We start from the raw sequence: 13,519 nt of genomic DNA on the forward strand, positions 1-13,519 counted from the left end.
AGTGGGGAATCTGTTCCATGGGGAGCTGGGATGGCCTCAGCCAATAAGTGGATCTCTAGGGCTAGAGCTGAGAATCACTATTGACAGATCATACCAAAATTCCCGCACTGGTCCTCCAAGGAAAAGATTCCTCACCCCTGGTCTACTTAATATAGGTCAAAATTCAATAAATGATGCAATATCGAGTGGCAAATTGCCTTAAAACAGTGATTAAATATAAACCGAATTGTAACATACATGCTGTTCATACTGTAGTTTAGAGTGATCATGAGATATTGTCCGTACTAGCGGTTATAAATAAAGTTGTACCGGAAGTGCAAGGATTGACGGGAACTGGGCGATCGGACAGGCGCGGAGCCGGCAAGATGTCTCAGTCTTTGGTAATGTGTTTATTGAAATGATTTTGGGCAGTCAAACGAATGTGTTAAATAATTTGCATTTGTAATAGACCAGTGTATACATACACACAAAAAAGTACGCTGTGTTTGATAGAGGGTATATTTCACGTGTTGATGCCGTTCAGTGTAGCACTGCCGGTTGTTTTACGAAATCCCCAGCCCACTTGCATTTTGTCATTCCTCTCCATGGCTGGATAAGTGCTTTATTGTTCCCACCGGTCAGTGAAAAGCCTTGTGATGTTTTTTTTGTCGTGGCAAGACTACTCGCCAGTTTAGCAGTTGCCTGGGATACACGTTGTACAAGTAGAACAGAAATGTTGGTGTTCTGCTGAAAGGTTGGTTGTCTTTCAGATAGTGACTTTGTTCACTGCAAGATCAACCAGTTTCAAAATTTAATGAACGCTACGCATAACACGGATAATCGGACGAGCAAAACCCAAGAATCGAGTAAGCATAGGTGGCTGAGCTGGGCGCCCTCCTCAGCTTCCGAGCTCTGGTCGGTAAGCAGATATTTGGTTCCCACCAGACGCACGCGATGGACGCGGAGGGCTTCGGGGAGCTGCTTCAGCAGGCACAGCAGCTCGCCGCCGAGACTGAAGCGGCGTCCGAACTGCCACACGTTGAGCGGAACCTACAGGAGATCCAGCAGGCGGGCGAGAGGCTGCGCTCGCGCACACTCACCCGCACGTCGCAGGACGCGGCGGACGTCAAGGCGTAAGTCCCATGACCGGAAATGTGTTACACAGGCTGTGTTTTCCACTGTATCGCCTAGTTCGCTGCGCTTGCTTGTTTTTATTCATTCCAAAATAGTTAAGGAAACTTTTGTTTTTCTCTCTCTTGTTTTCTTAAGTTTCCAGTCCCGTTCCTCCAGTCAAAAACATGTAGTTTTAAATGTTGTGTCTAAACCTTAAGTATAGTTTTGTTTTTAACAGTTTAGTTTTCAGTATGGTTTTATTAGTTTTCTATTTTAAAGATTTCCCTTGAGTTTTTATATATTTTAGTTTCGGTTTGAGATGCAATAATTTTGTTTCTAGGGATAGGCTGATAGTTATAGAGCAGGGGTGGCCAGTCTTATCCAGATAGTGTCCTTCTGTATGCTGGAGTCCTCACTCCTGGGTTTGAACAGCTGACCTAAAGGTTATCCGAAAAACCTGCATACACACAGGCCCTTTGCAGATAAGATTGGCCACCCTTGCCATAGAGCTATTTTATGTGTCTGATCTTTAGAGACTCGAATTCATTGCACATTATGCAGTGATGCCCTCAAAATGGGCAAAACACATTCCAGTATTTATCAATGGTCATTAACGATAAGCATATAATTACTTTAGCTTTACAACTTTAAAATAGGTGTAATGGAATGTATTTGATGTTTGGTTTTGTTTGATTCTTTCGGGAGCAATATTTATTTTATTTATGTAGTTAACTTTTCGTACACTGAAATAAAATTGCTATCATTAATGATGATAAGCCTGGTCTAAACTGCCCATTGTGTGTGTGTGTGTGTGTGTGTGTGTGTGTGTGTGTGAGAGAGAGAGAGAGAGAGAGAGAGAGAGAGTGGATGATCCCTGTGGTAGAATGGCCCGGTAGGGTCAGATCTGATCCCTTCCTCCCTCTTTCCTTAGCTCAATCCTTTTAGGTTCCCGAGGCCTGGACATCTTCCACATCTCCCAGAGATTGGAGAGTCTGAGTGCAGCCACCACATTTGAGCCTTTGGAGCCTGTCAAGGACACAGATATCCAGGTGTGCTTACTGCAACGTGTAGCTTTATGCTGTTGCCTGTAATAGCAGCTAAAACTCCTAATTTGAGGGTGTTGTGTGAAACAGCATAGTTGAAAGTGTCTCTGTGTAGTAGTCGCCGGAAAGTAATTTTGTCAATGTAATGTATTCGGTATCTGAGGCAGGAGAGGACTGATTTGACAGGCTTCCACTGTGGCTCTGCAGAAATTATTTTATGTTAACCTAGTTAAAAAAAGTAATGGTTTGTGGTGGAATGGTATGGTGAACATATGATTTTGGTGGGCCCACTGAGACGGCTACCTCAGTTTTTCCTCAGTTGCTGTCATCTCCACTCATATGAATCTATGCTACTGGGACCTAGTAGAGAGTAAAAATGGGAACCGTCTGAGGGCCAGCTTGGGAAATGCTGGGCTGGTGGGCATCTAATCGTATTCACGTTTCAACCAAAAAAGTTTGCATGAAATAGTAGTACTGTCATTTATTTAGTCATTTCTGCTGAAGCTGTGTTAAAAAAATAATCACAGTCATAGTTAATGGTCAAGCCACCATTTGCAGCTGTAACTGCAACCAGATGCTTGTCTTTGTTGTATTGTGAATAACTCATGTCCAATCCTTTTGGCTGTGTAGGGGTTCCTGAAAAATGAGCGGGACAACGCCTTGCTTTCAGCCATTGAGGAGTCACGCCGCAGGGTGGGTTGGTGGCCTGGATCCCCCCCCCGTTTCTGACTGCCTGCTGCCCCGGCCTCGATACAACCACACAACTGAATAAAATGAAAATGACCAAAGCACAGGCCTCTGGGTGTGTCTCCTGTAGACGTTCTTGCTGGCTGAGGAGTACCACAGGGAGTCTATGCTGGTGCAGTGGGAGCAGGTGAAGCAGAGGGTTCTCCTCACACTGCTGGGGGCTGGAGAGGATGGACTGGACTTCAGCCAGGATCTGGAGGTGTGTGCATGCGTGAGCAGGCAGAATAAGCATTTGTTTTGTGGGGCCATCCCTGCGACCTCTGGGTTTACACCTAGAACAGGAGTGGTCAGTGTTGTTCAGAAGGGCCGTTGTGTATGCGGGTTTTCACTGCAACTCCCTAATTAGTATCAATTACTATAATCTGTTGTGTAAATCCTGTATTTCCCCCGTTACTGCTTCCCTGTGTTCTATGTGCCAGTTCTCGGTTCGGATCTCTGCTGTTGGATCTCCAGCCTCACGTTCTCTGTTGTGTGTCACAGCCCAGCTTTGTGAGTGACGTCGGAGCCCCTGGCCGCAGTGCACTGGACAGCGTGGAGGTGGCATATGGACGGCAGGTCAGTGGCCCGTTTGAAGGCTTTCTCTTCATGTGACCCGTTTCATCCTCCCAACTGTGTTTGTTCATCAGCTGATGTCCGCAGCTGATGTTGCATTGTACACCCAGGGAAAAACTGGTCATACTCTAATACTGAAAGATCGATACCACATCCACGCGAAGGATTTTGTTTTTATTATTTTTTTTAGTTCATTTGCATGACAGTTCACTGATTTACCATAGCAAATACATTGATTTATTTGTGATTTTTCTACGCAAGACTACCGTTTTTTGACACCCCCACCAAAGTACAGTTTTGCCTCATACACTCATGCACTTACATTCTGTGACCATGACCTTGTTTGGTTCCTGTCACATGGTTGGGATTGAGCGGTGTTACATAGCACAGGGCATTGATCGATCTAAAGGGATGGGATTGGCTCTGCACAGCCAGCTCTGAACTGTGTCCGCACCACATCGCCGATGTCAAATACAGGAACGATCATGTGCCGTGACATCGCGTGCGGTGTCCTCGTCCTGATCTTTCTGCTTTTCTCAGAAGACTTCTTGAATGCCTTTGTTCTCCTTGTGCTGTTTTTCATCTTCCGTCACCTACTGTCATTCCTGTAGCCCCTCTTCCTCCAGGGCAGTGTGGGTCAGTCGGTACCTTCCTCGCCCTCAGCCCTGTTCTCTCCATAGATCTATGTGTTCAACGAGAAGCTGGTAAGCGGACAGTTGCAGCCCAACCTTGGAGACCTCTGTGCTTCTGTGGCCCAAGGTCTAGATGACAAGGTAATCCTTCGTGCCTGTTTCGGATCTGGAACCAGAACTGTAGATTTTTGTCTGCTTTAGTAAATATCTCTTGCTTGATGTGAATGTTGGTAGTAAATAAACACCAGCTAATCAGGAATACCAGGCATTTATATCTAAATAGTCACATCAAGAGCCATGTATTCAAAGTACTAAGTAAGTTTGTGTATGAAATATTTGGATGGGAAAAGGTATATCCCTTTTCTCTGCCTGATACGGTGCATGTGTGTGCAGAACGTGTCCGACATGTGGCTGATGGTGAAGCAGATGACAGATGTTCTTCTGGTACCTGCCAGAGACACACTGAAGAGCCGCCTAGCAGTGGACATGCAGGTGGCGTTCACACGGCAGGCTCTCAACTTCCTGGAAAACAGGTGGGAGGGGAGGTCGACTGAGTAAGGGGGAGATGGGAGTGACTGGTTTGCCTGCTTTCCTTTCATGAAAGCTGTCCGCGAATATGCCCGCATAGGAATAAAATGTGCATTACTGGTGTTTGCCCTTTATAATAGTTAAAGTCCAGCTCATACTCTCAGTGTCTGAGTGCAGACTTCTACATGCATGCTACATTCGTCCATATACACAAATGGTTGCGGTCAGCACATGTATCCAGCAGTGATACTCCACCAGACCAGCAGAGGGCAGATGTCTTCTTGGTCTGGATGGAGCCTATGCATGAATTTGTGCACCAGAATAGGTCCTTTTGCTTCATTTACCTCTGTATCACACAGCTGCTTATCAAAAACGGCCGTAATTGCTACTACTGTTTCACCTATGACCTCTGCTCAGTGCTGCCACCTGCCTGAAACCTGCCTAGTCATGCACCTGCAGTTCCTTGCACATGTGCAGTAAAAGCGCAAAAAGTCCGCTTGGCTCAAAATCTGGGCTGCATATGCACAGTCCACACGGACGCTCCTGCTGACGAAATTCACGAATTTATGAATTAGCCTTAAGTCATCAATGCACAGTAATCATTCAAACGTCTGTGCAGCTGCTGCAGCAGCTCATTTTGCATGGAGGGAATGTTGTACAGTGACGCTGCCTGAAACTCCCCCTCCCCGTGTCTTGTGCACAGCTACAAAAACTACACATTGGTTACTGTGTGTGGGAACCTACAGCAAGCCCATCTGGGTGGAGTGCCTGGAACATTCCAGCTGGTACACAGCTACCTAAACATCAAGCTGCCCACGCCACCGCCTGGCCTGCAGGTGAGGCAGGGCCCCCGTCAGCGCAGTGCGATGCCTGAAGCACAGACGCTGTGGGGCCAGTGATTAATGAAGCTCACGGGAGCAGTGCCTGGTGGGTTATGAACCTGTGCCCGTGATCGGTCAGTTGTCAGTTCGAATCCCATGACCGACAGTGATCCTATTACCATTGCGCCCCTTGAGCAAGGCCCTTAATCCCTAAAACTGCTGCAGTGGCGATGGAGAGATGACCAGCCATGTACTCTGGTACCAAGCTTTGCTCTCACTTTTGTGTGTCCCATAGACATAAGGTCCTCTATTCCTTTATTCTTGTATAAATGGCAAGTGCTGTTATTTTCATTGCTGAAGTGCCATCATTCAGTGCATTTTTAAGTGGGAGTAGAAAGGCATTAGGTGGCATTAGTCACTAAAGAGACTGTGTTCTCGAGTAGGATGGTGAGGTGGAGGGTCACCCTGTGTGGGCTCTCATCTACTACTGCCTGCGCTGTGGGGACCTGGCGGCAGCCATGAAGGTGGTGAATCGCGCCCAGCACCAGCTGGGAGAGTTCAAGCATTGGTTTCAGGAATACATGAACAGCCCGGACCGCCGGTGAGCTGAGGGTTCCTCTTGGCCTGGCATGTGCGCATGCATACAGACACACACACACACAGCATGGGTTACATGTCATTGTTTGGAATGCTGTGTAACTGGGTAGAGGGCCGTGGTCGTCAGGGGAATATATCACACACACGCTTCAGATTGAGTTTGTTTCCTGGAAAGGAATGTCTAGGTTGAAGATAACCGTTAAAACAGTTGAGTGAGTTAGAATACATTTTTTCCCCTTTTTTTTTTCCAACTGAATGATAACTAGTGCTCTCTCATGTACTTCTATGATGCTCCAGATTAGCCCCACCCACAGAGAATAAGCTCCGCCTCCACTACCGCCGCGTGCTGAGGAACTGTGCTGACCCTTACAAGCGGGCTGTGTACTGTCTGTTAGGGAAGTGTGACATCACAGACAATCACAGCGAGGTCGCTGACAAAACCGAGGACTACCTGTGGCTGAAGGTGAGTGTGCCTCCGTGGGTCGGTGAGTGATGAAAGGCCTCTCTTTTCGGTGTACTTGAAGTCCTTGAGATGAAAGTGCTGCACTGTGCCGACTGAGTCTTGCATCCCCGTGCGCAGCTTAACCAGGTGTGTTTTGAGGATGACGGAGGCTCCTCCCCTCAGGACAGGCTGACCTTGGCCCAGCTGCAGAAACAGCTACTGGAAGATTATGGTGAGTCTCATCACTTCCTGGATATGGAACTTGGCTTGGATGCCAGCATGGTGCAGTTACGTTTCCACTTGGAACTGGCTGCTTCTGGCTGTTCTGCTGCCTGAATGCATGTGGCGTGCCGCCCTCTCAGAGATTCCCGCTCTCTCCCCCTCTCTCGTAGGTGAATCCCACTTCTCTGCCAGCCAGCAGCCGTTCCTCTACTTCCAGGTGCTCTTCCTGACTGCGCAGTTCGAGGCAGCCGTGGCCTTCCTGTTCCGCATCGAGCGCCTGCGCAGCCACGCTGTCCACGTGGCCCTGGTCTTGCACGAGCAGCGCCTGCTACTCAAAGCGTCTGGCCAAAGTGCCCAGCTCTGTGAGTGCCCCCCCCCGCTCCCCACGTGCCCTCACAGGTGATGCGTATTCATGTTGCCCTGGACCCAATTCCACTCCGGTTCAATTCTTCCGACTCAGTGAGCCAGGAGCCCAGTGACCCACCCATGGTGCGTCGGCTGAACTTCATCCGCCTGCTGATGCTGTACACGCGCAAGTTTGAGTCCACTGACCCGCGGGAGGCGCTGCAGTACTTCTACTTCCTGCGGTACGAGTGCCGGGACTTTATATGCTGCCTTCGCTGCTGGGGGGCGTCTGTGAAATCTGATTCTACGTTCCACCATTTGTGGAAAATACGTCTCTGTTCCGTTTGGCCCACAGGAATGAGAAGGACAGCCAAGGGGAGAACATGTTCATGCGGTGTGTCAGCGAGCTGGTGATTGAAAGTCGGGAGGTGTGTCCCTGGAATGGAAATTTAAAGCGCATGCAAATATTAATGTGCTTGGAACCCTAATCTCTTTCTCTCTCTCTCTGCAGTTTGACATGCTGCTTGGCAGACTGGAGAAAGATGGAACCCGGAAGGTAGTGTGAACCGGGGACTCGTATTCTGTGGCTTCTGCGGCTGACGATGCTTCTTCTCATCTCGATCATTCTTCACTGTTCCTCCAGCCAGGTGTGATTGACAAGTTTGCAGGAGACACCCGCGTGATCATCAGTAAGGTGGCTTCGGAGGCGGAGAACAAGGGTCTGTTTGAGGAAGCGGTTAAGCTATACGAGCTGGCCAAGGTGAGCTCAGCCAGGGGACTCGACTGTCCCGAAAGATCCGGCACCACATCAGTCTTCTGACCACCGCCTGTCTGTTGGTGTCTCCCGTCTCTGCAGAATCCAGATAAGGTTCTGGAGCTGATGAACAAATTGCTCAGTCCTGTAATCGCCCAGGTCAGCGCACCGCAGTCCAACAAAGAGAGGCTGAAAAACATGGCCTTGGCTATCGCAGACCGGTGAGATCGAGTTCACCGGGTCGCCATGCGCTGTTGTTTGACATGGTCTGTGGACTGACAGAACCAGGACAGGAACCAGAATCAAACCCCACTTTATGATTTTTAAAAGAGCACGGAACAGTAAATGAAGTGGAGACTCATTTCATGGTTCCGCATGTATGGATTCGTTATAAGATTTTATTGATCTCAGGGGGAATTTCTTGTGCATGTAATAAAGAACATAAAGTGCACATAAGCAACCACAGTGCAGAACCAGAAAACCTGCCAAGACCGTTTGTGTCGTGTGGACAAGTAAACTGCAGACCGATTTAAATAGTGCAAAGTGCAAACACAATATCTTGCAAAAGAATATTGAGGAAATGAAAAGTAAAATATCATCTGAGGGTGTTTTTGTAGTTCTAAGCTGACCTCTGTCCTGCAGGTACCGTTCCCAGGGCGTGGCGGCAGAGAAGTCCATGGATAGCACCTTCTACCTGCTTTTGGACCTAATGACGTTTTTTGATGAGTACCACGCCGGCCACATTGACCGAGCTTATGATGTGAGTGGAGGGGGGTGGACCGTACCCCGATGGTGAGGAACTGAGAGGCAAAACCCCTGTGAGAAAATGCTTCTGCCCTCTTCCAGGTGATGGAGAGGCTGAAGCTGCTTCCCCTGAGTCAGGACAGCGTTGAGGAGAGGGTCGCTGCTTTCCGCAACTTCAGCGATGAGGTGGGGCTCCACCGCCATTGATTTAAGGCATGCAGTTCTGTATTATTAATAATGCATGTACCCAGCATCGGAAGTTAACGGTTAAAATGCCCCAAGAAATCTCAATGCCCCCAAAAACTATGATCGAGGCGCAAAATTTGAACCCCAAGATTTTAAGCCAATGTTTCCGAAACCAATCGTCACGGCGCACTGGACAGATACACGTTTTTGTTGTATCCCAGTTCCCAGCACACTTTTAAGGTCTTTAGAGTTTCTGGTTGCTGGGGTCAGGTGTTCTGGGAACCGGGATAGAACAAGAATGTAAGTCTGTCCAGTGCACCCCGAAGACACTGCATTAAGCCATAATTTTGTTTTACACTCATACGACGCCGTGGTTCACATTACTTACATACATAACTTTATGTAACGTGTAACTGTAACTATGTCCTACTACATAACGCTGTTACCATACCTGGCAGTGGCAAGTTTTTTTTTTCATAACAAAGGCGTTCATCCTCAAACAAATAAGTCAGTCTCTCCTAGGGGTGCAGATACGGGTCTTGTACTGTTCCTCTCTGCAGCACTTTGGTCTATAAGGTTGTTTAAAGTGCTGGACTGGATCATGTGCTTAAGTCATACTTTGCCCCCCCACGTATCAACAACTTTCACAGTCCCCTAGGACCGGACAGTATATCGAATTATCACGATATATCGATGCATTTTTCAAATGAGATGTAGGATGATACGATGCCGTTTACCTCGATATACCTTTTATTGTGCACTTCAACCAATATTATGTCTTCCTGGTTGTAAAGAACGTGAGAGCTTCGGTTGTGACATTGCGCAGAATCCCAAAATTCACTGCTAAAATCAGACCATTTAGTAAGGATCTCCAGGGTGGCTGATGAAGGCGAAGAACAGTTGGTACTTGTTTTATTTAGTTTTAAAACATTGCTGGTTGGCTCACAGGTTTAAATGCATAACTGTATGCTGTCGGGTGTTGTTGACTCATTTGACCCGTGTGTGTGTGTGTCTGACACTGCAGGTGCGGCATAACCTGTCAGAGGTGCTGCTGGCCACCATGAACATCCTGTTCACACAGTACAAGCGGCTTAAGGGAGCCGCGGCGGGTACTCCAGGTCGACCCCAGCGCTCCGTGGAGGACAGGGATTCTGTGAGTTTATGGGGAAGGATGTCATGCCTTTGTGGTCTGGGAGGCAGGACTTTTATGCATTAAAAGACCATCGCATATACAGCCCAAAAACTGAGAACACGCTATCTCCTTTTTAAATAAACTGCATTTTAAATCCTGGTTTAGGTTGCTTACAGGCTCAAAATCCCTAGGACTGCAGTACACAGGAACAAGGTTATGTGGGGCACACTGGGAGTTACCAAGAACCAGCTAGGGAGAGGATGGGGGCCACTTTCTAATGTCAGTGCCTCATGATTCGGAGGTTAACATCAGGTGAAAAGAATGGGAGGCATTAAGTGGTGTGAAATGCACTGCTAGGACAGTACATAACAGGCTCCTAGACACGGGACTGAAGTTCCTTATAACGAGGTGGAAGCCCGTTATTAATGAGAAGCAGAACCAGGTTGCAGTTTGCGAAAACAAAATGTATATTTCACGCAGGCACATAGCCATAAGTTGAGAAATGAGTGAAACTGAGAATTTTCCAGTGGTCTCTTAATTTTTCCAGTGCTGCATGACCAAAGGAGGAAGTACAAGTGCCCTCTGCACAAGCACTGCACTTGTACTGTCTTACTGGGCTTATTTGTGTTTTATCCATAATGTTTTATTTCCCCCTGCATCGGTGAACTTGTCGCACAGCTCACACTGTATGTGAGCACAGATGCAAAGTTCAGCTTTGACTCTAGAGGCATCTTCTCCGCTCCTGTGCTTGCAGCAGCTGCGCAGCCAGGCCCGTGTGCTGATCACCTTCGCAGGGATGATTCCGTACCGCATGGCAGGTGACACCAATGCCCGGCTGGTGCAGATGGAAGTCCTGATGAACTGATCTGTGACCCCCCCCCCCCCCCCAAATCATACCTGTTTTTCTGCTTCTGTTTTTTTCCCCTCCCATGTATTTGGTAATAAAATGATCACATTGTTTTGGGTTTCCTTGGCATCATGTTTTACCGGTTTTTTGGTTGATTGTAGCCTTTGTCTCGCCAAAATGGCTATCCACCATCAGCATGCCAGGTATTTATACCTGTTGTGGTGCCTTCATTTTATCAGAAACCTATCCACGTACTCTAGAGCAGTTTGTCAGAGAGTGTTGGGTATATAGGGAAAACCCAAATTATTTTCTGACCCTGTCGATGGCCGATTTGATTTTGTGCGTTGACTTTTCATATAACGAAAAAGGGCATTTTTTTTGCTTGCTGTCTTTGGTGGGGGCACTTTTGCCTGAGACGTCCAGGGCTGGGGGGTTTGTATCCTGCCTCTGTTTTTGGAGTTTGCATGTTCCCCCTGTCACAAGGGTTTCCTGCTATACTCCAGAGATGTGTGGCTAGACTAACTGGTGTCTCTAAATCGCCCATAGAGTGCATGTCTGTGCATGTGCTCTTAATACCTGGTGTCATGGACTAAGATAAGCAATTAGAAGATGGATAAAGAGATGGATATTTGCTAAGATCCCAGAAGCAACTGTGATTTTCGTTGACCTGGTCTGATTTTGCGGACATCCTGTGGTAAGTTGGCGTTAATCTCTCTTGGTTCTGCTGGTGCTGTGAGGAAACCATTAAATGTGTTTTGTTTGGATTACTGGTTAAATCGGTCCTCTGCTGTGCATCAGTGGTGCGATGTGTGGTACTACAACAGCACCTTCACCGGATAGTGACCTTAAGATAGTGGTGTGCATGAATATCAGATGTGGGGTTAGGTCGGAAGCCACAGCATAGCGGGCTAGGCTGTTACAAATGGAGCTTTCAGATCAGGAGTGGAGAAGCTGATCCATGAGGGGCCAGTGTGTGTGGGTATTTGGGATGGCCTCTCAATCAGCCAGTCATAAAACAGTGGCTCTCAACTACAGTCCTGGGGAGGCGCTGTTATTGGCTGCGTGAGAAGCCATCCCAAAAACCCGGAATAGGTTCGCCATCCCTGTATTAATGCGTTCCTCTGACCATCAGAGGGAGACAACCGACAGCAATAAGTACAGCCACCATTCACTGTGCCAGTTTCACTTTCTGTGACTTGCAGATCTTCAAAACTTTGTTCTACCATCTGCCCTCCCTATAGAAAAATGTGGCAGCTGGTTCCGATTCGGTCCATAAGGTTTGCTTTTCCCCATGGTCTATAATACACTTCTGTCTTCGGCCACAAACTGTTACCAATATATTTTTACACAACACTCAACTCCAAATAACTTGGTGGTTAATCTACCAAATTATTAACCATGTGATGGTTGATTTACTAGGGGAATACCTACTAATCCAGTCCTTTCACCTATCGGCAGACAAACCCTATATCTGATTCTCTGGGCTGAAACTGTCCATCTAGTGTAAAGGTACAGCGGCAGAGCGGGAGATAGGCGTGCTTGGTTTTTATGTCTGACAATTACGCAGCTTTAAAGATACATGAACATTACAAAAAGCATACTTTCACTTTCGAATACGCACAGGGATGAAAGGCGCCGGACGCCCCGGTATGTTTGCGTATTTTGTTGTTTAAGTTGTTATACTTCATTTTAAACCTATTATATTTATATATTCGTTTATGGTCAATGACGTACGCTGCCAAGTCAATTGAAACGTTAGGGCCTGATCTCTTGTTAAACTGCAAAGATGCACTACGCATTTCAAAATATCCCGAAAGCAAGCTTAATAATAAACTGACTTGGTTCGAATTGAGAAATTGCAATATAAGTGTAAACTGCATTTGTCATACTTGCCGATTTAAATTACTCTTAAATGTGTAATTTGCGAATGTTCATTAGAAGTCGTACATGAAATTTCTGTATTGAATGAATCGCGTATAATTGTACCTGTTTATGGCGGCTGTGGGTGTAACATTGAAATAAAACTTCAATGGAGTGGTATACGGAGGCGTGAAACATGTATAACACTGCGGAGTCGATTTCCCCAGTAAACGTACCACCGATAGAGTTTTTCTTGATACACGGCCAAAGACATTATATTATATATTTTCCACAGGCCTATACATTATAATGCGCATTGTTAAAACGTCCCAATTGCCGTGTGCCAATTTCACGCCAGTTTCTTGGTTTCTCTTTATATTCCGCTCTATAAGAATTAAGATTCAATAAGAATCTGAAATAACCTAGCGGTGTCTTTCAAGTTTTCACAAAGGTTATCACCATCAAAATGAACTGAAACGTGATTTTGTCAAACATTATGCCTATATAAGTTCGTTAAAAACTATTAACCGACTTTTCAAATTTAATGTTAAGTAACAAATTAAAAAATATATTTCAGAGCGGGGGCGCTAACCATTGCATGGTGGTGCTAACGACTGCATGGTGGTGCAGTGGTTAGTACTTTTGTCTCACACCTCTGGGACCCGCGTTCGAGTCTCAGCCTGGTTGCAAATTTGCAATATCCAGCCATCCATCCATTTTCCAAACCGCTTATCCAACTGGGTCGCGGGGGGTCCGGAGCCTATCCCGGAAGCAATGGGCACGAGGCAGATTTCGCTATATATTAATATAAAATAAACTACCCACCTAATTTTTACAAAGAGCCTGACCATTCTATAGTCTACCTTGAAGAGGTTCAATTTCAGTCCCGGCCAGAAGTTGGGACCGTAAACTAAAGATACGGTTTACTCTGAACGAAAGAAGATTGTTTTTGCACATGCAATTGAAACAATCTTC

General features: G+C 46.7%; 2 protein-coding genes across 6 annotated transcripts in view; both read left to right on the forward strand.

The window, feature by feature from the left end:
* Window positions 1-239: 239 nt before the first annotated feature.
* On the forward strand, window positions 240-10,804 carry nup93 (nucleoporin 93). Of its 3 annotated transcripts, XM_049030088.1 has the most exons (23): window positions 241-380; window positions 750-845; window positions 925-1,112; window positions 2,024-2,141; window positions 2,766-2,828; window positions 2,953-3,081; window positions 3,363-3,437; window positions 4,115-4,207; window positions 4,460-4,599; window positions 5,298-5,430; window positions 5,859-6,016; window positions 6,310-6,475; window positions 6,593-6,686; window positions 6,847-7,038; window positions 7,137-7,263; window positions 7,377-7,449; window positions 7,533-7,577; window positions 7,665-7,781; window positions 7,878-7,996; window positions 8,418-8,535; window positions 8,622-8,705; window positions 9,730-9,858; window positions 10,592-10,804. In XM_049030088.1, the coding sequence occupies exons 3-23, from the start codon at window positions 934-936 to the stop codon at window positions 10,700-10,702; spliced, it is 2,463 nt and encodes an 820-aa protein (XP_048886045.1). In that variant the 5' UTR covers window positions 241-380; window positions 750-845; window positions 925-933; the 3' UTR covers window positions 10,703-10,804. The 3 variants fall into 3 exon arrangements, with proteins under 3 accessions (XP_048886044.1, XP_048886045.1, XP_048886043.1); XM_049030087.1 differs by lacking the exon at window positions 750-845 and having other exon boundaries at window positions 240-380; window positions 10,595-10,804; XM_049030086.1 differs by lacking the exon at window positions 750-845 and having other exon boundaries at window positions 242-380.
* A 1,320-nt stretch (window positions 10,805-12,124) lies between these two features.
* The window catches only part of nlrc5 (NLR family, CARD domain containing 5), a 29,213-nt gene continuing 27,818 nt past the window's right edge, over window positions 12,125-13,519 (forward strand). The window contains exon 1 of one of the 3 annotated variants that reach the window (XM_049030085.1): window positions 12,125-12,331. The gene's annotated coding sequence lies outside the window, so the exon portion shown is untranslated. The remainder of the gene's footprint in view (window positions 12,332-13,519) is intronic. The other 2 variants (XM_049030083.1, XM_049030084.1) reach the window with 2 other exon arrangements.

The sequence above is a fragment of the Brienomyrus brachyistius genome, chromosome 11 (assembly GCF_023856365.1).
Source record: "Brienomyrus brachyistius isolate T26 chromosome 11, BBRACH_0.4, whole genome shotgun sequence".
In the NCBI taxonomy this organism is placed as follows: domain Eukaryota; kingdom Metazoa; phylum Chordata; class Actinopteri; order Osteoglossiformes; family Mormyridae; genus Brienomyrus; species Brienomyrus brachyistius.